The sequence below is a fragment of the Manacus candei genome, unplaced genomic scaffold (genome assembly GCF_025592945.1).
Source record: "Manacus candei isolate 608988 ecotype Guabito, Panama unplaced genomic scaffold, ASM2559294v1 h1tg000582l, whole genome shotgun sequence".
Classification (NCBI taxonomy): domain Eukaryota; kingdom Metazoa; phylum Chordata; class Aves; order Passeriformes; family Pipridae; genus Manacus; species Manacus candei.
The window spans coordinates 3,906-27,397 of record NW_026138630.1 but is presented as its reverse complement, the minus strand read 5'-3'; the positions used below and the strand labels follow the sequence as shown (position 1 = coordinate 27,397).

The 23,492-nt window shown below is 67.1% G+C and overlaps 2 protein-coding genes and 1 long non-coding RNA gene across 3 annotated transcripts; all 3 read right to left on the bottom strand.

Annotated features, from left to right (window-relative positions):
- Window positions 1-499: 499 nt before the first annotated feature.
- LOC127466061 (host cell factor 1-like) lies at window positions 500-15,287 on the bottom strand (the record flags this gene model as incomplete). Its single annotated transcript, XM_051776667.1, is given in 14 exon segments — window positions 500-533; window positions 1,152-1,183; window positions 1,186-1,296; window positions 2,983-3,089; window positions 4,032-4,116; window positions 5,472-5,539; window positions 5,715-5,855; window positions 7,008-7,116; window positions 7,119-7,154; window positions 7,157-7,166; window positions 8,434-8,582; window positions 9,765-9,990; window positions 14,881-15,083; window positions 15,161-15,287. Coding segments are annotated over 14 exon segments (1,438 nt in total), but the record flags the coding sequence as incomplete, so codon positions are not given.
- On the bottom strand, window positions 12,398-13,534 carry LOC127466062 (uncharacterized). Its single transcript, XR_007902585.1, has 3 exons — window positions 12,932-13,534; window positions 12,721-12,798; window positions 12,398-12,576 (listed from the first exon to the last, which is right to left on the bottom strand). It is a non-coding gene; the product is annotated as an uncharacterized LOC127466062 (long non-coding RNA).
- Window positions 15,288-21,904: 6,617 nt separating the features above from the next.
- Window positions 21,905-23,265, bottom strand: LOC127466060 (methyl-CpG-binding protein 2-like). The gene is given in 3 exon segments (XM_051776666.1): window positions 21,905-22,306; window positions 22,308-22,797; window positions 22,931-23,265. Coding segments are annotated over 3 exon segments (990 nt in total). The 5' UTR covers window positions 23,029-23,265.
- Between the last annotated feature and the right edge of the window lie 227 nt (window positions 23,266-23,492).

Genomic DNA, 23,492 nt, shown 5'->3' with positions numbered 1-23,492 from the left:
GTAGCACACCTGGGACCCCCCAAACCCCCCCAAACCCCCCAAACCCCCTAGACCCCCCCAAACCCCCCCAGGCTCACCTGTCTCCAGGTACCAGAGGTCCTTGCAGCCCCCCAAACCCCCCCAGACTCCCCAAACCCCCCAAACCCCCCCAGGCTCACCTGTCTCCAGGTACCAGAGGTCCTTGCAGCCCCCCAAACCCCCCAGACTCCCCCAAACCCCCCCAAACACCCCCAGGCTCACCTGTCTCAGGTACCAGAGGTCCTTGCAGCCCCCAAACCCCCCCAGACTCCCCAAACCCCCCCAGGCTCACCTGTCTCCAGGTACCACAGCTCCTTGCCGCCCCCCCAGACCCCCCCAAACCCCCCAGGCTCACCTGTCTCCAGTACCAGAGCTCCTTCCAACACACCTGGGACCCCCCAAACCCCCCAAACCTCCCCAGACCTCACCTGTCTCCAGGTACCACAGGTCCTTGCAGCCCCCAAACCCCCCCCAGACTCACCTGTCTCCAGGTACCAGAGGTCCTTGCAGCACACCTTGCACTCCCCCCAGCCCCAGGACCCCCCCAAACCCCCTCAGGCTCACCTTTCTCCAGGTACCACAGCTCCTTCCAACACACCTGGGACCCCCCAGAAGCTCCAGTACAGGCCCAGGGCCCCCCAACCCCCCCCAAACCCCCCCCAGGCTCACCTGTCTCCAGGTACCAGAGGTCCTTGCAGCCCCCAAACCCCCCCAAACCCCCCCAGACTCCCCAAACCCCCCCGGGCTCACCTGTCTCCAGGTACCACAGCTCCTTCCAGCACACCTGGGACCCCCCAAACCCCTCCAAACCCCCCCAAACCCCCCGGGCTCACCTGTCTCCAGGTACCAGAGGTCCTTGCAGCCCCCCAAACCCCCCCAAACCCCCCCAGACTCCCCCAAACCCCCCCGGGCTCACCTGTCTCCAGGTACCAGAGGTCCTTGCAGCCCCCAAACCCCCCAAACCCCCCCAGACCCCCCCAAACCCCCCCAGGCTCACCTGTCTCCAGGTACCAGAGGTCCTTCTAACACACCTGGGACCCCCAGAAGCTCCAGTACAGGCCCAGGGCCCCCCAAACCCCCCCAGACCCCCCCGGGCTCACCTGTCTCCAGGTACCAGAGGTCCTGCAGCACACCTGGTTGTTCCAGGCCTTCCTGTAGCCGTCCTGCCGCTCCAGATGTAGAGGCGGGTGGCGATGGCCACGGCGCAGTGCCCGGCGCGGGCCCGGGGCACGTTGTCCTCCAGCGTCTCCAGCACCAGCGGCTCCCACGACATCGAGTCTGGGGGGGCACGGACGGGTCACACCCAACCCCCCTGGAGCTGGGGGGGGGCGTGGGAGGGGGTGGGAGGGGTTCTAAGGGGGGTTGAGGGCTCTAGGGGGGTTTGAGGGGCTCTAGGGGGGTTTGGGGGGCTCTCAGTGGGGTTTGGGGGGTTCTAAGGGGGTTTGAGGGGCTCTAGGGGGGATATGGGGGCTCTAGGGGGGGTTTGAGGGGCTCTCAGTGGGGTTTGGGGGGTTCTAAGGGGGGTTTGAGGGGCTCTAGGGGGGATATGGGGGCTCTAGGGGGGTTTGAGGGGCTCTAGGGGGGGTTTGAGGGGCTCTAGGGGGTTTGAGGGGGCTCTCAGTGGGGTTTGAGGGGCTCTAGGGGGGGTTTGAGGGGCTCTAGGGGGTTTGAGGGGCTCTCAGTGGGGTTTGGGGGGCTCTAGGGGGGGGTATGGGGGGTTCACGGAGGGGTTTGGGGGGGTCCTAGAAGGGGTTTGAGGGGCTCAGGGAGTTCAGGGAGGGGTTTTGAGGGGCTCTGAGTGGGGGTTGGGGACTTAGGGAGGGGTTGGGGGCCTCTGAGTGGGGTTTGGGGGGGTTCTAAGGGGGGTTTGAAGGGGCTCTAGGGGGGGTATGGGGGGTTCACAGAGGGGTTTGGGGGGCTCAGGGAGGGGGCTGGGGGCTCCCAGTGGGGTTGGGGGGCCTTAGGGAGGGGTTTGAGGGGTTCTAGGAGGGGTTTGAAGGGTTCTAGGGAGGGTTTGGGGGGTTCTAAGGGGGGTTTGAGGGGCTCTGGGGGGGTTGAGGGGCTCTAGGGGGGGTATGGGAATTCACAGAGGGGTTTGGGGGCTTAGGGAGTTCAGGGAGGGGTTTGGGGGGCTCTGAGTGGGGTTTGAGGGGCTCTAGGGGGGTATGGGGGGTTCTAGGAGGGGTTTGAGGGGCTCTGGGGGGTTTGAGGGGTTCTAGAGGGGGTTTGAGGGGCTCTGGGGGGGGTATGGGGGGTTCACAGAGGGGTTTGGGGGGCCTAGGGAGGGGTTTGAGGGGCTCTCAGTGGGGTCTGAGGGGTTCTAGGGAGGTTTGAGGGGTTCAAGGAAGAGTTTGAGGGGCTCTGAGTGGGGTTTGGGGGGTTAGGGAGGGGTTTGAGGGCTCCAGGAGGGGTTTGAGGGGCTCTGAGTGGAGTTTGGGGGGTTCAGGGAAGAGTTTGAGGGGCTCTCACTGGGGTTTGAGGGGCTCTGACTGAGCTTTGGGGGCTTAGGAGGGGGTTGGGGGGTTCTAAGTGGGGTTTTGGGGGTCCCAGGGCAGTGTGGGGTGTGATTTGGGGGTCCCAGGGCAGTGTGGGGTGTGTTTTGGGGGTCCCAGGGCAGTGTGAGGTGTGTTTTGGGGGTCCCAGGGTAGTGTGAGGTGTGTTTTGAGGGTCCCAGGGCAGTGTGGGGCAGTGTGGGGTGTGTTTTGGGGGTGCCAGGGCAGTGTGGGGTGTGATTTGGGGGTGCCAGGGCAGTGTGGGGTGTGTTTTGGGGGTTCCAAGGTCAGTCTGGGGGGTTTTGGGGGTCCCAGGGCAGTGTGGGGTGTGTTTTGGCGGTCCCAGGTCAGTCTGGGGGGGTTTTGGGGTGCCAGGGCAGTGTGGGGTGTGTTTGGGGGTCCCAGGTCAGTCTGGGGGGGTTTTGGGGGTCCCAGGTCAGTGTGGGGGGGTTTTGGGGTGCCAGCCCCTCACCCAGGTTGAGGCAGGCCAGGGTGTTGGTGCACTTCCACTCCTTCTCGTGCGTCGCCACCTTCACGTCGTCCATGACCAGGGGCACCCACCCCCCAAACACGTACATCCTGGGGGCACAGGGGTCACAGGGGTCAGGGGGGGTCACCCACCCCCCAAACACGTACATCCTGGGGGGCACAGGGGTCAGGGGGGGTCACAGGGGTCAGGGGGGGTCACAGGGGGTCACAGAGACACCCACCCCCCAAACACGGACATCCTGGGGGGCACAGGGGTCACAGGGGTCAGGGGGGTCACAGGGACAGCCAGGGGTACCCACCCCCCAAACACGGACATCCTGGGGGGCACAGGGGTCAGGGGGGGTCACAGGGGTCAGGGGGAGTCAGGGGAACACCCAGGGCACCCACCCCCCAAACACGGACATCCTGGGGGGCACAGGGGGCAGGGGGGTCAGGGGGGGTCACAGAGACACCCACCCCCCAAACACGTACATCCTGGGGGTCAAAGGGGTCAGGGGGGGTCACAGGGGTCAGGGGGGTCACAGGGGGTCACCCACCCCCCAAACACAGACATCCTGGGGTCACAGGGGTCAGGGGGGGTCACAGGGGGTCACAGAGACACCCACCCCCCAAACATGGACATCCTGGGGGGGTTAAAGGGGTCGGGGGGGTCCCAGGGGTCAGGGGGGGTCAGAGAGGTCCCAGGGGGGGGTCCCAGGGGTCGGGGGGGAGTGTCCCAGGAGACCCCCCACATTAATTTAAGGGTTAAGATGAAACAGGGATCCCCTGGGACCCCTAAAACCCCCCTGATGACACCCAGATCCCCCCTTTTCCCCCCCCCCAGGACAAAGGGGGGTCCAGGGCACGTGGGGGGGACCCCTGGGGGTGGGGGACACCCCCTTAAGTGACTAAAAACCAGAAGACCCCCCCCTTTGGACCCCAAACCCCCCCTTTCGTGGTGACAGGGACACCAGGGCCCCCCATGTCCCCCCCCCAGGGCAAGGGGAGGGTCAGGGGGGTGTTTTTTGGGGGGGGGGTCTCCCCCAGACTCACTTGTTGCCGATGGTGGTGGCCGAGTGGAGGCTGCGGGGCAGGGGGGCCACCCCGCTCAGGCTCGGCTTGTTCCACGTCAGCGTCTCTGGGGACCCCAAAAACCACCGACAGCGTCAGAAAACGGCCCCAAACCACCCAAAACGGGAGGAAACGGCCCCCAAACCACCCAAAACGGGAGGAAACGGCCCCAAAACTGCCCAAAATGGGGAGAAACGGCCCCCAAACCACCCCAAACGGGAAGAAACGGCCCCCAAACTGCCCAAAATGGGAAGAAAAGGCCCCCAAACCACCCAAAATGGGAAGAAATGGCCCCAAAACTGCCCAAAATGGGAAGAAACAGCCCAAAACAGGAAGAAACGGCCCCAAAACAGGAAGAAACGGCCCAAAACTACACAAAATGGAAGAAACAGCCTCAAAACCACCCAGAATGGGAAGAAATGGCCCCAAAACTACACAAAATGGAAGAAATAGCCTCCAAATCATCCAAAACGGGAAGAAACGGCCCCAAAACCACCCAAAATGGGAGGAAATGGCCTCAAAATCACCTAAAATGGGAAGAAACAGCCCCCAAACCACCCAAACCAGGAAGAAATGGCCTCAAAACAACCCAAACGGGAAGAAGTGGTCTCAAAACTACCCAAAATGCAAAGAAACGGCCCAGAATCATCCAAAATGGGAGGAAATGGCCTCAAAACCACCCAAAATGGGTGGAAATGGCCTCAAACCACCCAAAATGGGAGGAAATGGCCCCAAAATCATCCAAACTGGGGAGAAATGGCCCCCAAACCCACTGAAAGGTGAAGAATCAGCCCAAGGACGTGAAGAAACGCCCCCAAAACCACCCCAAAAATGTGTCCGTCCCTCTCCCGGTACCCCCCAGACCCCCCTGAGCCCCCCCGGTGTCCCTGAGCCCCCCAGTGACCCCTGGGGACCCCCAAACCACCCCAAAGCCCCCTGTACCAATGTCGAGGGTCCACAGATCCCCCAGCCTGCAGCCCCTCATGCCCCCAGAGATGGTGGGACCCCCTGGTTGCCCCAATTCCCCTGGCACCTCCTGGACCCCCCCAGTGTCCCTGAGCCCCCCCAGTGTCCTGAGCCCCCCCAGCCCCTGGTGACCTCAAAAACCCCCAAAGCCCCCCATACCAATGTCGAGGGTCCACAGGTCCCCCAGCCTGGACACCCTTGTGCCCCCATAGATGGTAGCACCCCCCCCCTTCCCCTGGCACCCCTAAACCCCCCCTGAGCCCCCCCAGCCCCCTGGTGACCCCCCAAAGCCCCTCATAACCCATGTCAAGGTCCCCCAGCCTACAGCCCCTCATGACCCCAGAGATGGTGGGACCCCCGGGTTGCTCCCATTCCCCTGGCACCTCCTGGACCCCCCAGTGTCCCTGAGCCCCCCAGCCCCTGGTGACCCCCAAACCCCCCCCAAATCCCCCATACCAATGTCGAGGGTCCATAAATCCCCCAGCCTGCAGCCGCTCATGCCCCCGTAGATGACGAGGCGGGACCTGCGCCCGTCCCTCTTGGTGTACACCACGGACCCCCCTGAGCCCCCCCAGTGTCCCTGAGCCCCCCCAGCCCCTGGTGACCCCCAAACCCCCCCAAATCCCCCATACCAATGTCGAGGGTCACAGGTCCCCCAGCCTGCAGCCGCTCATGCCCCCGTAGATGACGAGGCGGGACCTGCGCCCGTCCCTCTCGGTGTACACCACGGCCGTGTGGGACTCGCGGGGCGGGGGCAGGACCCCGTAAGTGATGGGGATGTCCCAGGCCAGGACCCCCGAGCCCGGGCGCAGCTCCAGCACGTACAGGTCGTTCAGGTACCTGGTCGGGGGGGCACGAGGGGAGGGGGGAGACCCCCAGAAAGGTTGTCAGGGGATGGAGGGGGGGAGTACCGAGGTACCTCTACCCTGAGGGACACACAGGGGTTTGTAGGAGACCCCAAAACACAGCTGGGGTGGCCCCAGTGTCACTTGTGCCACCCCCAAAAGCACCCAGGGGTCCCTGGATGCCCCCAAAACACAGCTGGGGTGGCCCCAGTGTCACCTGTGCCCCCTCTCCATAAAGTGTTACCTGGGACACCCCCCCAAAGGAAAGGGTCACCTGTGCTACCCCCCAAAAGAAGAGGGTCACCTGTGCCCCCTCCCCAGAGCACCAAGGGGTCCACAGGATGCCCCCAAAACCTGTGGGATGGCCCTGGGATGGCCCCAAAGTCACCTGGGACACCCCCCCCCCAAAAGGAAAGGGTCACCTGGTGCCATCCCCTAAAAGAACAGGGTCACCTGTGCCACCCCCAAAGCACCCAGGGGTCCTTGGGATGCCCCCAAAACACAGCTGGGGTGGCCCCAAAGTCACCTGTGCCCCTCTCCCTAAAGAACAGGGTCACCTGTGCCATCCCCCAAAAGGACAGGGTCACCTGTGCCCCCCTCCCCAATTCCCAGGGGTTTGGGGTGCCCATATCAGGGGACATTGTTTTTGGGTCTCACTATCATTTGTCACCCCCCCAAACAGGGTTCCAGTGCCCCCTCCCAATTCCCAAGGGTTTGGGATGCCCTACAGGGAGATGTTGGTTTTGAGGTCCTCCCTATCATTTGTCACCCCCCCAAACAGGGTTCCAGTGCCCCCTCCCCAATTCCCAAGGGTTTGGGGTCCTCACTGTCATTTCCCCCCCAAACAGGGTCCCAGTGCCCCCTCCCCAATTCCCAGGTTTTAGGGTGCCCGTACTGGGGGATGTTGTTTTTGGGGTCATTTCCCCCCCCCAAACAGGGTTCCAGTGCCCCCTCCCCAATTCCCAAGGTTTGGGGTCCTCACTGTCATTTCCCCCCCCAAAAAGGGTCCCGTGCCCCCTCCCCAATTCCAAGGGTTTGGGCTGCCCACACCAGGGGATGTTGTTTTTGGGGTCTCACTGTCATTTCCCCCCCAAACAGGGTCCCAGTGCCCCCCCTCCCCACTCCCAAGGTTTTGGGGTGCCCGTACCGGGGGATGTTGTTTTTGGGGTCCTCGCTGTCGTTGGCCAGCCCCCCAAAGAGGTAACACTTGTTGCCCACCAGGGAGAAGCTGTGGCCCAGCCGGGGGCAAGGGGGGGCCCGTTTTTGGGGGTCTTCGCCTTCAGTCGCTTCCACTCCAGCGGCTGGCCTGGAATGGGAGGGGGGGACAGCTGGGATCGGGGGGATCCTGGATTGGGGGGGGAACCAGGGGGGTCTGGGGAATGGGGGATCCTGGATTTGGGGGGGAACCCAGGGGTCCCTGGGGAATGGGGATCCTGGATTTGGGGGGGAACCCAGGGGTCCTGGGGAATGGGGATCCTGGATTTGGGGGGGATAAGGGTGGGGCCAGAGGGGAACAGGGGGTCCTGGGGAATGGGGGATCCTGGATTTGGGGGGGAACCCAGGGGTCCTGGGGAATGGGGATCCTGGATTTGGGGGGATCCAGGGGGGTCTGGGGGGGAACCAGGGGTCCTGGGGAATGGGGGGTCCCAACACTGGGGGATCCAGGGGGGGTCTTGGGGATCCTGGATTTATGGGGGATCCAGGGGTCTCTGGGGGGGAAACCAGGGGTCCTGGGGAATGGGGGATCCTGGATTTGGGGGGATCCAGGGGGGCCTGGGGAATGGGGGATCCTGGATTTGGGGGGCGGAACCCAGGGGTCCAAGGAATGGGGGATCCTGGATTTGGGGGGGGGAACCCAGGGGTCCTGGGGAATGGGGGATCCTGGATTTGGGGGGGGAAAGCAGGGGTCCTGGGAATGGGGGATCCTGGATTTGGGGGATCCAGGGGGGTCTGGGGGGGAAACAAGGGGTCCTGGGGAATGGGGGATCCCGGAGGATCCAAGGGGGTTCAGGGGAACACTGAGGGTTCAGGAGGGTTATGGGGGTCACCAGGGTTCAGGGGGGTCCAGGGGGGGTTCAGGGGGGTCACTCAGGGTTTGGGGGGGGGGGTCAGGGGGGGGCTCAGGGGCGTTATGGGGGTCACCCAGGGTTCAGGGGGGTTTGGGGGAGTCACCCAGGGTTCAAGGGGCTCAGGAGGAATCCAGGGGGGTTATGGGGGTCACCCGGGGTTTGGGGGGGCTCAGGGGGGTTATGGGGGTCACCCAGGGTTCAGGGGGGCTCAGGGGGGTTATGGGGGTCCCCCAGGGTTCAGGGGGGATCAGGGGTGTTATGGGGGTCACCCAGGGTTCAAGGGGCTCAAGAGGATCCAGGGGGCTCAGGCGGGTCACCCAGGGTTTGGGGGGGTTATGAGGGGTTATGGGGTCACCCAAGGTTCAGGGGGGGGCTCAGGGGGTCACCCAGGGTTCAGGGGGCTCAGGAGGACCCAAGGGGGTTCAGGGGAACACTCAGGGTTCGGGGGGGGCTCAGGGGGGTCACCCAGGGTTTGGGGGGCTCGGGGGGGGTTCAGGGGGGTACCTGTAGCTCGTAGAGGTCGTTGCTTGTACTTGCCATACTCCACCATCCCCCGAAAACCAGGAGCCGGGTCCCGTCACACACGAAGCCGTAGGCGGCACAGCCGGGGGGGATGTCCCCCCTCACCGCAGGGATGAACCACTGGTTGGTGGCTGGGGGGGCAGAGGGGGGTCAGTGACACAGGGGGGGGGCACAGGGGGGGTCAGTGACACGGGGGGGCACAGGTGATGTCCCCCCTCCTCTGGAATGAACCACTGGTTGGTGGCTGGGGGGGTAAACGGGGGTCAGTGACATGGGGGGGGCACAGGGGGGGTCAGTGACATGGGGGGGGCACAGGGGGGGTCAGTGACATGTGGGGGGGCACAGGGAATGTCCCCCCTCACTGCCGGGATGAACCACTGGTTGGTGGCTGGGGGGGTAAACGGGGGTCAGTGACATGGGGGGGGCACAGGGGGGGGTCAGTGACACGGGGGGGGGCACAGGGGGGGTCAGTGACACAGGGGGGGCACAGGGAATGTCCCCCCTCCTCTGGAATGAACCAGTGGTTGGTGGCTGGGGGGGCAAAGGGGGGGTCAGTGACATGGGGGGGGCACAGGGGATGTCCCCCCTCACCGCTGGGATGAACCACTGGTTGGTGGCTGGGGGGGCACAGGGGGGGTCAGTGATATGGGGGGATGCCCCCCCTCACCGTGGGGATGAACCACTGGTTGGTGGCTGGGGGGGGGGACAAAGAGGGGTCAGCAAGAAGGAAAACACATCACATTCCCCCCGTTAGCCCCTGCAGCCCCCTCAGGACCCCCCCGGTACCCACCGGTGTTGTAGACGTGCAGCTCGTCCACGATGCCCTCGTTGTGAGGACACCCCATTTATTTTGGGGTCACCCCACACCCCCCGTGCCCCCCCCCGTGCCCCCCCGGGTACCCACCGGTGTTGTAGACGTGCAGCTCGTCCACGATGCCCCATTGTGGGTCACCCCACACCCCCTGTGCCCCCCTGGTGCCCCCCTATACCCACCGGTGTTGTAGACGTGCAGCTCGTCCACGATGCCCTTGTTGTGGGGTCACCCCACACCCCCTGTGCCCCCCCCGGGGTCCCTCCATGCCCCCCTGGGTACCCACCGGTGTTGTAGACGTGCAGCTCGTCCACGATGCCCCATTGTGGGGTCACCCCACACCCCTGTGCCCCCCCCGTGCCCCCCCAGTACCCACCGGTGTTGTAGACGTGCAGCTCGTCCACGATGCCTCTTGTTGTGAGGACACCCCATTTATTTTGGGGTTACCCCACACCCCCTGTGCCCCCCCCGGGGACCCTCCATGCCCCCCCCGGGTACCCACCAGTGTTGTAGACGTGCAGCTCGTCCACGATGCCCTCGTTGCCGCCCCCGAAGACCACGATGAGCTCCTTGATGGCCACGGCCCTGTGCCCGTGGCGGGGCCTTGGCACGGGCCCTGCCCAGCCCACCACCCGCTTCCAGCGCGGCTGCAGCGCGGGGGGGGGCCGGGGGGGCCCGCGGGGGGGAACCCCCCCCGCCCAGGCCTGCCATGCGCCCCGCTGCCTGTCCTGGGGGGGGGAAACGGGGGGGTCAGGGCACACAGAAACACCCCCAATTACACTGAGACCCCAAAACCCCCCTGCTGCCTGTCCCTGGGGGGGGAAATGGGGGGGTCAGGGCACCCAGAAACACCCCCAATGACACTGAGACCCCCAAAAATCACCCCGCTGCCTGTCCTGGGGGGGGAACGGGGGTCAGGGCACACAGAAACCCCCCCAATGACACTGAGACCCCCAAAACCCTTCCATTGCCTGTCCTGGGGGGGGGAAACGGGGGGGTCAGGGCACCCAGAAACCCCCTGGGGACACTGAGACCCCAAAATCACCCCGCTGCCTGTCCTGGGGGGAAACGGGGGGGTCAGGGCACACAGAAACATCCCCAATGACACTGAGACCCCCAAATCCCCCCCAAACCCTCACATTGTCTGTCCTGGGGGGAAATGGGGGGTCAGGGCACACAGAAACATCCTGGGGACACTGAGACCCCCAAACCCTTCCATTGCCTGTCCTGGGGGGGAAACGGGGGGTCAGGGCACACAGAAACACCCCAATGACACTGAGACCCCAAAACCCCCCTGCTGCCTGTCCTGGGGGGGGAAACGGGGGGGGTCAGGGCACCCAGAAACACCCCAGTGTCACTGAGACCACCCATTGTCTGCCCTGGGGGGGGGAAACGGGGGGGTCAGGGCACACAGAAACACCCCCAATGACACTGAGACCCAAAAACCCCCCCCATTGTCTGCCCTGGGAGGAAACGGGGGGTCAGGGCACCCAGAAACACCCCCAATGACACTGAGACCCCCAAACCCTTCCATTGCCTGTCCTGGGAGGGGAAAACGGGGGGTCAGGGCACACAGAAACATCCTGGGGACACTGAGACCCCAAAATCACCCCGCTGCCTGTCCTGGGGGGAAACGGGGGGGTCAGGGCACACAGAAACATCCCCAATGACACTGAGACACCCAAAACCCCCCCCAAACCCTCACACTGTCTGTCCCTGGGGGGAAACGGGGGGGGTCAGGGCACACAGAAAACATCCTGGGGACACTGAGACCCCCAAAACCCCCCTGCTGTCTGTCCTGGGGGGGGAAAACGGGGGGGTCAGGGCACACAGAAACACCCCAGTGTCACTGAGACCCCAAAACCCTTCCATTGTCTGTCCTGGGGGGGGAAACGGGGGGGTCAGGGCACACAGAAACCCCCCTGGGGACACTGAGACCCCAAAATCACCCCCACTGCCTGTCCTGGGGGGAAACGGGGGGGTCAGGGCACACAGAAACCCCCTGGGGACACTGAGACCCCCAAAACCCCCCCTGCTGCCTGTCCTGGGGGAAATGGGGGGGTCAGGGCACACAGAAACACCCTGGGGACACTGAGACCCCCAAACCCTTCCATTGCCTGTCCTGGGGGGGGGAAAACGGGGGAGTCAGGGCACACAGAAACACCCAATGACACTGAGACCCCCCATTGTCTGTCCTGGGGGGGAAACGGGGGGGGGTCAGGGCACACAGAAACCCCCCCAATGACACTGAGGACCCCCAAACCCCCCCCCAAACCCTCACATTGTCTGTCCTGGGGGGAAACGGGGGGGTCAGGGTATCCAGAAACACCCCAATGACACTGAGACCCCAAAACCCCCCCCATTGTCTGTCCTGGGGGGAAACGGGGGGGTCAGGGCACACAGAAACCCCCTGGGGACACTGAGACCCCAAAATCACCCCGCTGCCTGTCCTGGGGGGGGAAACGGGAGGGTCAGGGCACCCAGAAACATCCTGGGGACACTGAGACCCCCAAACCCTCCTACTGTCTGCCCTGGGGGGTCAGGGCACCCAGAAACCCCCTGGGGACACTGAGACCCCAAAACCCCCCCCAGAAACCCCCTGGGGGACACTGAGACCCCAAAACCCCCCCCCCCAACCCTACCATTGTCTGTCCTGGGGGGGAAACGGGGGGGTCAGGGCATCCAGAAACCCCCTGGGGACACTGAGACCCCCCCCATTGTCTGCCCTGGGGGGGTCAGGGCACCCAGAAACCCCCCAATGACACTGAGACCCCCAAACCCTCCCACTGCCTGTCCTGGGGGGTCAGGGCACCCAGAACCCCCCCAATGTCACTGAGACCCCCAAATGCCCCCCATTGACTCTGAACCCCCCCCCCTTACTACCTGTCTTGGGGGGGTGGGAGAGAAGGGGATGGGGGAGAGAATTGGGGCATGGGGGGCACCCCCAAGCCCCCAGAAGACACTGAGACCCCCCAAATTCCTTCTAACAACCCCCCCAAAGATACTGAGCCCCCTCAAGTCCCCCCCAGTGACCCTGAGACCCCCCAACCCCCCCAATGACCCTGAGACCCCCCAAAACTCTCCCAGTGACCCTGAGACCCCCCAAAACCCCCCCAAAGACACTGAGCCCCCCCCCAGTGCCTGTCCTGTGGGGAAACGGGGGGCCAAGGGGGGGTAGGATATGGGGAACACCCCAAAACAACCCCCCATGGCCCCCAAACACCCCCCCCAAAGAGGGGGGTCCCCACACAAGGGGGACCTGGGGGGGGTCATGAAGGATCCCTGAATTTGGGGGTTGGGAGAGGTCCCCCAAACTTGGGGGTCAAGGGGGGTGTCAGTGGGACCCTCACACTTGGGGGTCAGGGGGGTCTCCGGGCTTGGGGTCACTTGTTACCCCCCCCCACTGCTTAACTACCCCCCCAGCCCTGCAAAGAGGGGGGTCAGGGGGGTCCCCAAACTTGGGGGTCAAGGGGGTGTCAGTGGGACCCTCACACTTGGGGGTCAGGGGGTCCCCAGACCTGGGGTCACCCCCAAACCTGTCAATACCTCGTTACCCCCCCCACTGCTTAATTACCCCCCCAACCCAACAAAGGGGGGGGCAGAGGGGTTCCCGAACTTGGGGGTCATGGAGGTGTCAGTGGGACCCCCAAACTCGGGGTCACCCCAAACCTGTCACTGCCTCATTAACCCCCCCACTGCTTAATTATCCCCCCAGCCCTGCAAACAGGGGGTCAGGGGGTACCTGGTAATGGGGTCACCCCCAAATTTGGGGCTGGAGGGGTCCCCAGACCCCCTGAGACAATGGGGAGGGTGTCCCCAAACTCCTGGGAGATGGGGGTCACCTCTACCTGCCCCCCCCAATTACTCCCTTGGTGATTAATTATCACCCCCCACAGCTCCACAATTACCCCGGGGGGGGTGGAATCGCCCCCAGCTCTGCAAATGCCCCTCCTAAAGTGCCCCGGGGGGTTGATCCCCCCCCCAAATATAAAATTACCTCCCTTAAAAGATTCTCCCGACATCAAATGTCCTCCCCATTACAATTACCCCCAGGCCACTAATTAACCCCCCCAACCCTTCACTGGTGCCTGAGGGGGGTAATTAACCCTCCCTGTTAATTATCCCTTTGTGTCCAATCCCCTCCCCCCCCCATGGGGTTTATTCTCCCCCTAAAATTACCCCCCCCAATTACTCTCCTGTTATTGCCCCCCGGGGTACAATTATTTCCCTTGCCCCCCCCAGGCAGTGCCCCTCCCCCACCAATAACTACCCCTCGTTAGACAACTAATTACCCCATTGTACAATTAACTGCCCTCCATTGTGCGATTAATTACCCCCTCAAGCCCCCCCCTCAACCCGCGCCCCCCCCCATAACTCTCTCCCCATTATTGCCCCCCCCCGCTATTCAATTAATTGCCCCCGCGAGGTACGATTAATTAACCCCCGGGGTACAATTAATTACCCCTTCAGGTTTCATCTCCCCCTCCCCAAAAAACCCCCTCACGGGGTTCCCCCCCCCTAAACAGCCTCCGTCCCCCATCACTAACTACCCCCCCCCCCCGGTATTACCCCCCCGGGGTACAATTAATTATATCCCCGGTATGCAATTAACTGCCCCCCTCAGTAAAGAATTAATTGCCCCCTCGGGTTTCATCTCCCCCCCAGCCCCCCCCTCAGCCCGCGGCCCCCCCCCCTCCTAGAACTCTCCCCCCCATTATTGCCCCCCCGCTGTAAAACTTATTACCCCCCAACGTACAATTAATTGTCCCCCCAATGAACAATTAATTGCCCCCCTCAGGCTTCATCTTCCCCCCCCCCTCAGCCCGCGCCCCCCCCCCCGGCCCTGCCCCTCCCCTCCCTCCCCCCCCTGCCCTGCGCGCCGCCATCTTGTCTCTGCCCGAGCGGAAAATGGCGGCCGCCGCCTCCCCCCCACCGCCTCCCCCCCCGCTCACCGCGGCCCCTCCGCCGCCTCCCCTCCCGGCCCCTCGGCCGCTCCCGGTTCGCGGCGGCGGCCCCGGGGTTGTGTCGGGCGCTGGCGGGTGCCGGCTCGGGGCAGCGGCTGCGGGCGGAGCGCGGCAGCGGCGGGTCCCTCACGCCGCCCTGGGAGCCGCCATCTTGCGCCTGTGTCCGGCGGCCGCGGCGGGGTGGGCGGGGCCAGGCAAAAGGGGCGGGGCAGCGCGGGACGCGCCCCCTCCGCGCCCGGGCGGCGCCATCTTGGCGGGGGACGGGGGGCGACATTGTGGGGACACACACACACACGGGGAGGGGCGGCGGCGGTTTGAGGGGTCTCGGAGGGGTCCCAAGAACTCCTCAAAGGTACCGGGAACGACTCCGGTAGCGGCGGAGCCGGTGAGAGCGGCGGAAGGGACTGTGGGGGTTGTACGGAGCCGCCATGAGGGGGCGCGGCCATGGCGCCAACGGAGGGGGTGTGACCACGCCCCTTCCCTGGCCACGCCCGCTCCGGCCCGCCTCTTAAAGGAGCCGCCCCCTCCTTCCCGCCGGTTCTGCCCCCTCCGCGGCCCGCCAAGAGCCGCCATCTCGCAGTCCCGCCCCTCACACCCGCTCTCACTCCCGCCATCACTCTCCGCCGCCCCAGACTCGCCCCCCCCCGCACACACCGAGTGCCCCGCGGCCTCGCTGCGGGCGGCGCGGGCTCGTCTCGCGGCGAGCTCGGCGCTGTACGGAGCGCTCAGCCCGCCATGGGCGCCGCCATCTTGGGGCGCCCCGCCCTCTCCCCGGCAACGCCCCCTCCTCTTCCCGCTGCTCCTCCCCGGGGCTTTCGGGAGTAACGGGCGACCACAAGCGCTCTTAAGCCTCACGGCTCCGCCAGCGCGAAAGGCGCGGACGGTTCAGGGTATCTTGGGGGGGGGGTGTGTGTCAGCGGGGTCCCGGCGCCACCATCGCCCCCCGCCCCCCTCAGGACTCCCAAGATGGCGGCGCGCGGGGCCCCGGATGTGGGCGGGGCCCCTCCCAGGATGGCGCCCCGGGGGTGGTGATGGGGGGGGAAGGACCCGGATGTCGCCATTGACACCCCGCGCGGCCCCTCCCAAGATGGCGCCGCCCGCGCCGCGCAACTGGCGCCCGGTGCCTTCTCCCGCCGCCTCCCTCGCGTTTCCCAAGCCACCCCCAGACTCCTCGTTCCTTCCCGCCCTTACCGGGTGCGGCTCCGCTACCGCGGCGGCTCCAAGGCGGCGGAGCGGCCGGTGCCCGTGTGCGCGGGGGAGGGGTCACAAGATGGCGGCGCGCTGCTGTGGGAAAGGAGGGTCCAAGATGGCGCCGCCCGGTGCCCGGATCTTCCTCCGCCTCCTCCTCTTCCTCCTCCTCTCCGCCGCTCGCACAAGATGGCGGCGCCTGCCCGGGGCGGGAGCGCAGCTGTGGGTGCCCCCCGCACCCCGCCCTCCCCGCGCTGGTCCCGCCGCCCTCCCCGCGCTCCCCTCCCGGGGTAGCCCCGATGGCGGCGCCCCAAGATGGCGCGGGCGGGGAGCCCGCAGCGGCTCCGAGGCGGCCCAAGATGGCGGCGGCCGCGGGACCCGGATGCGCCGCTCGCCCGGCGCCGCTCCGCCGCCGCTCCGCACCTGCAGCCACCCGCCGCCCTCAGAGCACGGGCGTCGCTACCCGCCGCCGCCGCCGCTCGCTCCGGGCCGCCGCCGCCGCGCTGAAAAGCCGAGAAGGGCCCGCCCGCCGCGCCGGCTACTGGCGCTTGGGAGCCGCCATTTTGGACGCGTCTCCTCCACCCGCCACAAAGATGGCGCCCGCCAGGACCCGGATAGTGGCGCTTAACGGCCGCGGAGGGCGCTGCGCACGCGCGGCCACTGAGTGGGCGGGGCGGCGCATGCGTGGCCCCGCCCCCTCGCCGCGCACGCGCTTTGCCTGCCCGCTCCTAACGGCGGGTTTTGGGCAAAGACCCGAACTTGGAGCTTTTTGCCTCAATTTTGACCCTTCCGGGACCCCAAAAAGCGCTGCTGGGGGGGAAGGGGGTGGAGGGGCCCCTCAGAGCAGAGCCGGGCTGGGGATGGAGGGGGTTTGAGGGCATTTGGGGAGGATTTTGGGCGATTTGGGGCGGATTTTGGGGGGCTTTGGGGTCTTCCCACCCACCTCAGGCGCGGCCTCAGGTGTGAAACCCCCCCCCAGGTGTGACAATAAACGCTCAGGTGTGACAGTGACCTCCCCGGAGGGCCCCAGTGGCCATTTCGGGGGTCCCAACGCCCATTTGGGAGATCCCAGTGGAAATTTTGGGGGTGTTTGGGGTCCCAGTTGCCATTTTTGGGGGGCCCGGTGCCAATTTCAAGGGTCTCAACGCCCATTTTGGGGGTCCCAGTGGCGATTTCAGGGGTCCCGATGCCCATTTTGGGGGTCCCGGTGCCCATTTTGGGGTCCTGTTTTCCCCTCACCACCTTCTGGGGGTCGCTGTTGGGGGGAGGGTCCCACTGCAGCCCCCCAAACCCCATCATCATCCCCCTCCTTTGGGGGGCCTGGGGGGAATTTTGGGGGTCCCAGGGGGAGTCTGGGGGCTTGGGGGGTTCAAGGGAGTCCCAGGTGAATACTGGGGGGTCCTTGGGGAACATTTGGGGGGGCTCGGGGGCTCCCGGAGGCTCTGGGGGGTCCGTGAGAGGCTGTTTGGCAGACACCCCCCCTCTGGTTTTGGGGTCCCGCCCCCAATTTTGAGGGGCACCCCCCAATTTTGGGGACACCCCCCACCCGTTTGGCATTTGGAGCCCCCCCCCAAGACCCCCAGAGCCCCCCAAACACACCCCCTGGACCGAAAAGCCCCCCCCGAGCCCCTCCAGGGACCCCAAAGCCCCTCAGAGCCCCCCTTGGGATTCCCAAAATCTCCACGGGGCTCCCCAAAGCTGCCATGGGGACCCCCAAATCTTCTTTAGGGGACCCCAAAACCCACCCAGGGACCCCAAACTGAACCAGGGACCCCCAAACCTGCCATAGGGACCCCCAAATCTCCCTCAGAGACCCCAACCCCCCCTGGGACCCCCAAAACCATTCCAGTATCCCCTTCACCCAGACCCGCTGCCTCCCAGTCCCTCCCAGTCCTTCCCAGTCCCTCCCAGTCCATCCCAGTCCACCCCAATACATCCCAGTTCCTCCCAGTGCCATCCCAGTCAACACCAGTCTGTCCCAGTCCCTCCCAGTGCCCTCCCAGTCAATCTCAGTCCCTTCCAGTGCCATCCCAGTGCCACCCCAGTCCCTCCCAGTCCATGTCAGTGCCCCCCAGTCCATCCCAGTGCCCTTCCAGTCTATCCCAGTCCATCCCAGTGCCCCCCAGTCCCTCCCATTCAGCGCCTGCATCCGGAGGGCCCCAAGCCCCGCCCCCTCTCAAGCCCCGCCCCCTCAAGCCCCGCCCCTCCGCTCACAGGCGCCCCCTGGCGGCAGCGCCGGGCCCCCGCAGCGCGGCGGAAGCCCCGCCCCCCGCGGTTGCCGGGGCAACGGGCGCCATCTTGAGTGTGGCGGAACCGCCCCCGGGGCGGGGCCGAAGCGATGACGTCATCAGTGGGGATGTGACGTCACAACTGCGAGGACACCCAGGGGAGGGGGGGGGGACACCCCAGGCCCTGTGAGGTTGGGGGGGGGCATCCAGTGACGTCATTCCAGGGGGGTTCAGTGACGTCACCTGGGAGGGTCCAGTGATGTCATCACCAGGGTCCGTGATGTCATCCTGGGAGCCAGTGACGTCACCCGGGATCCAGTGACGTCACCCGGGATGCAGTGATGTCGCCGGGGGGGCTCTGGGATCCCTGGGACCCCTCTAATCCCCCCCCCCCGGGATATTTGGGACCATCTGACACGAGGGGGGGGAGTTTGGGATCCGCTGGAGCCTCGGGGGGAGATCCGGGCCCCCCTGCCCGGGATCCAGTGACGTCACACGGGGGGGGTCCAGGACCCCCAACCCCAGGGCTGCTGGGAGGGATCGGGATCCGCTGGAGCAATGGGGGATCCACGGCCCGAGTGACCTGTCCCCCCTCCCCTGCTGCCACTCGGGGGGTTTGGGGGGGTCTGTGGGTTCCTGGGGGATGGGGGGTCTGGGGAATGGTGGCTCTAGAGGGGTCTGGGGGGTCCAGGGGGGGTCTGGGGGCTCCAGGGGATGCTGGATTTGGGGAATGGTGGCTCTAGAGGGGTCTGGGGGGTCCAGGGGGGGTCTGGGGGCTCCAGAGGATGCTGGATTTGGGAAATGGGGGGTCTGGGGGGGGGTTTCAGGACCCCCAGGGCCAAAGAACCATCGGAGGTGGGTCTGGGGGGGTTCTGGGGGGTCCAGGCAAGGGTGGCTCGGAGGGGTCTGGGGGTCCCTGGGGGGGCTTTGGGGGTCCCCGGGGGGTCTCAGGGCCCAGCCCAAGAGCACGGGAGGCCAAGGTGGCTCCGGGGGGATTTGGGGGGTCCCGGGGATGGGGGGTCTGGGGGCTCTGGGGAACGGGGGGGGCTGAGGGTCCCCAGGGGGTGTCACGACCGAGCCAAAGAACCGTCGGGGGTGGGTGGGGGGTCTGGAGCGATTCTGGGGGGTCTCAGGACACCAAGGATGGGGCAAAGAAGCACCAGGGGCTGAGGCGGGTCTGGGGGGGACTCTGGGGGTCCCCGGGGGGGTCTCAGGACTGAGCCAAAGAAGCACCAGAGGCCAAAGTGGCTCTGGGGGTCCCCAGGGGGGTCCCGGGGCCGATGCAAAGAGGTGCAGGAGGCCAAAGTGGGTCTGGGGGGATTTGGGTGGGTTTGGGGGTCCCTGGGGGGGTCCTGGGCCAATCAAAGAGGCGCGGGAGGCCGAGGTGGGTCTGGGGGGATTTGGGGGGTCCCTGGGCTGATGAAAGAGGCGTGGGAGGCTGAGGTGGGTCTGGGGGGATTTGGGGGGCTCTGGGGGGATTCGGGGGGCTCTAGGGGTCCCCAGGGGGGGTCCCAGGGCTGAAAAAAGAGGCACAGGAGGTCAAGATAGGTCTGGGGGGACTTGGGGGGCTCTGGGGGTCCCTGAGGGGATTCGGGGGTCCCCGGGGGGGTCCCGTGGCCGATAAAAGAGGTGTGGGAGGCCGAGATGGGTCTGGGGGGATTCGGGGGGCTCTGGGGGTCCCCGGGGGGGTCCCTGGGGGGTCCCTGGGCCGATGAAAGAGGCGCGGGAGGCCGAGGTGGGTCTGGGGGGATTGGGGGGGCTCTGGGGGGATTTGGGGGGGTCCCTGGGGGGTCCCGGGGCCGATGAAAGAGGCGCGGGAGGCCGAGGTGGGTTACACAGATTTATAATCGCTGGATCACGCGCAGCAGCAGCAGCAGCAGCACAGACACAGACCCGGGGGGGGGCCGGGGGGGGGGGCGGCGCCGCGGGACCCCCGAAACAACCGACACCGAGGGGCTTCTCCGGAACTTTATAAGGCAAAACGTCTCCGCGTGACTCGAGAGAATAAATAGGTGCGGGGGGGGCCCCCTCCCCCTCCCCCCCCCCGCGCGGAGCCCCCCGAGCCCCTCCCCCCCTCGGGACGAGCCCCCCCCTCCCCCCGGGTTCGCTCTGCCCGGGCCGCCCCTCCCCCCCCGTTATTGCCATGAGGAGCCGGGTGGGGGAGGGGACCCCCGGGGGGGGGGTTGGAAGAACGGGGGGGGGGCGCGGGGGGGACCCCCGGGAGTGACCCCTCCCCCCCCCGGGCAGGTAAAGTGCAGGACGGGGACCCCTCCCCTCCCCTCCCCCCCCGGGACGGGACACGTGGGTGGTGGGGGAGGGGCGGGCGGGGGGTGGGGACTGAGATCGGACCCTCCCCCCCCCAGGCAAAGGGATCCCTCCCACCTGTGCTCGCTCCTGATTGGCTGCAGACCAGATCCCCCCCCTGCAATCCTCATTTCTGATTGGCTCAGAACCAGATCCCTCCCCTATTCAAACTCACTCCTGATTGGCTGCAGACCAGACCCCTCCCACACAACGCTCACTCCTGATTGGCTGCAGACCAGATCCCTCCCCTATTCAAACTCACTCCTGATTGGCTGCACACCAAACCCCTGCCCTGTCCACGCTCGCTCCTGATTGGTTCCGGAACAGATCCCTCCCCTGCGATGCTCAATCCTGATTGGCTCCAAACCAGGTCCCTGCCCCGTCCACGCTCGCTCCTGATTGGCCCCGGACCAGATCCCTCCCCAGTTCATCGCTGCTCCCGATTGGCTCCACACCGGACCCCGCCCACACCTGCAGCCTCTCCTGATTGGCTGTGACTGGATCCCGCCCCAAGGCAGAGCGACTCCCCATTGGATGGGGTTGGCCCCGCCCCTCCAATCCAGAGCCAATCCCGATTGGAATGTGGCCGGATCCCACCTCCACCTGGAGTCGCTCCTGGGACTGGATCCAGCCCCGCCCCCGCAGGATCCCGGCCCCGCCCCCAGCTCCTGATTGGACAGTGTCCAACCCGCTGTGATCCCTGATTGGCTCCAGACTCGATCCCACCTCGGTCCAGGGGGATCCGGCATCGCCCCCACCCCCCTCCGCGTCCCCCCCCGCCACCGTGGCTCCCCATTGGCTGCAGACCCGGCCCCGCCTCTGTGCTGAGTCACTCCTGATTGGCCCGAGACCTGGCCCCACCCTCCTGAGCGCTGCTCCTGATTGGCTCCCGACCAGATCCCGCTTCGACAGAGACACCCTGATTGGCCAAAGCCCAGGTCCCACCCCCTCCTGAGCGCTGCTTCTGATTGGCCTGAGACCAGATCCTGCCCCTCCTGATTGGCCTGAGACCTGCTCCCTCCTGATTGGCTCCACACCCGATCCCGAACAAACTGAGAGCTGCTGATTGGCTCGAAATCAGACCCCAACTCAACCGAGTCGCTCCTGATTGGCTCGAGACCGGATCCCGCCCCTCCTGATTGGCTCAGTGGTGGATCCCAGCCCGACTCAAAGCTGCCCCTGATTGGTTCTCAGACCAGACCCCGCCCCACCGGGCCGCCCCTCCTGATTGGCTCCACGCTGGATCCCGGCCGCTCCCGATTGGCCGCGGCCTCGCTCCCGCCCCCCCCCTCAGCAGCGCCGCTCCCCATTGGACGGCGGCCGGATCCCGGCCCCGCCCCCGCCGCCCCCCCCCTCCTTAGTGCAAATGGTTCCCACGGGCGGAAAACGCGGAACGGAACTGGAAGAACGAGAAAAGCGGCGCCGGGAGGGGGGGGAAGACGCGACCCCCCGACCCCCCCCCAACCACCCCACACCCCCTGCCCGGCCTCGGGGGGGCCCGCATGAACCCCCCCCCCCCCCCTTTTCAGAGCCCAAAGTGCAAAGTGGGGGGTCCCGCGGCCCTCGCTGTGCTTGTCGGTAATAAAAACTGGGGGGGGGGGGGGGGTCGGGGGTGGGCTGGGGGGGCCGCGCTGCCCTCGGGGGGGGGAGGGGCCGGGAGGGGGCCCGTCCGTCCGTCCGTCGGTCCGTCCGTCCGTCCGTGCGGCGACGTCACAGTCAGCTGACCCGCTCGGGCACAGGCGTCCGCGTGTCGACGGGCTCGTCGCGGGCCGGGGGGGGCCGCGGCACGGCCGCGCTGGGGGGGGGGCGGCGCCGACGAGGACGAGGAGGACGAGGAGGAGGAAGAGGAGGAGGAGGAGGAGGAGGAGGAGGAGGAGGCAGAGTCTTTGTGCTCGGGCTCCCCTCGGTGTTTGTAGGGCGCCGGGGGGGGCGGCGGTGGCGGCGGGGGGGGCTGAGTCTTAGGGGGCTCCTTGGCGCAGCCGTCGGGGGCCGCGGGGCCCCCCCTCTGCTCCGCGCACCCCGTCCCGCTCAAGTCCTGGGGGGGCGGCGGCGGGGGCGGCGCCGGGGGGGGGGGCGGCGCTGGCGCTGTCCTTGGGGGGCTCGGGGGGCGGCGGCGGCGGCGGCGGGGGGGGGCGGCGTCGGAGGGGGGGGGCGGCGCCGGGGGGGCCCCGCGGCCCTTGGGACTCCCCTCCTTGCTGCGCCGGCCGGGGCTGCGGGCGCTGCGGGGACCCCGCGCCCCGGGGGGGGGTCGAGGGGGGTCTCGCCGAAGCCGCCGTGGCCGATGGCGCCGTGGCCGACTCCAGCGCCGCCGTCTCCCTCGTCTTCCTCTTCTTGATGGGCAGCACCGTCTCCTGCACGGCGGGGGGGGGTCGCCGCCTTCTTGTCGGGCCCGCCGGGCCCCCCCGGCCCCGCGGCGCCCGCGGGTTTGCGGCCGCGTTTCTTGGGCGCGGCCGGGCTGTCGGGCTCGGCGCGGCGCTTGCGGCCCGGCCGCCGCGGGGCCGGGGGGGCGGCGGGGCCCGGCTGCCCCGGCGAGAACGGCATCTTCACCAGCAGCTTCCCGGGGGGCTTCTCCAGCGCCCGCTTGGCCTGGCCGCCCCCCCCTTCGGCCACCGGAGCCGCCGCCGCCGCCTTGGGCCGGGAGCCGCCGCTGCCCTTGGGCCGCCCCCGGCCGCGGCCCGTCCCGGGGCCCTTGGGCGATTTGGGTTTCTTGGGGGGTCGCTGCTCGCGGCGCGAGGGGCTCCCGCGCCCCGTCACCGTGAAGTCGAAGTCGTTGGGGTCCAGCGACGTGTCCCCCACCTTCTCGAAGTAGGCGATCAGCTCCACCTTGGAGCGGAAGGCTTTGCCCTGCGGGCTGGGGAGGCAAAGGGACCGTCAGCACCGGCCGGCGGGACCCCCCCCCGGCCCTCCACCCCCTCCCCGAGCCCCCCCAAGGCACTCCCCCCCCGGCCCTCCACCCCCTCCCCGAGCCCCCCCAAGGCACTCACTTGATCAGGTAGACGTCGTACTTGCCGGCCGAGCGCCCCGACTTGCGCTGCTTGAGCTTGCGGGTCCAGCCCTCGGGCAGCGTGGGGTCGTCGTACATGGGCCCGCGGTCGCGGATGATGGAGCGGCGCTGCTTGGGCGACGCCGACGCCTCGGGGGCCGCGGGGGCCGCCCCGGCCCCCTCCGAGCTCTCGGCCTTGCCGGCCTCGGCGGGCTCGGCCGCGGGCTGCGCCGGCTCCGGCTCCTTCCGCTCCTTCTTCACCTTCTTGGCCTTGGGCGGCCGCTGCAGGTTCTCCTCGGCCTTCTCCTCGCTGCGGGGAGAGAGGGGGTCAGGGGTGGGCACAGGGACAGAGGGACGCAGGGACACGGCTCCTGGACACAGCACGGGTCAGGGGTGGGCACAGGGACAGAGGGACACACGGACACGGCCCCTGGACACAGCACGGGTCAGGGGTGGGCACATGGACAGAGGGACAGAGGGACACGGCTCCTGGACACAGCACGGGTCAGGGGTGGGCATGTGGATTCATGGATATGGCCCCTGGACACAGGACGGGCCAGGGG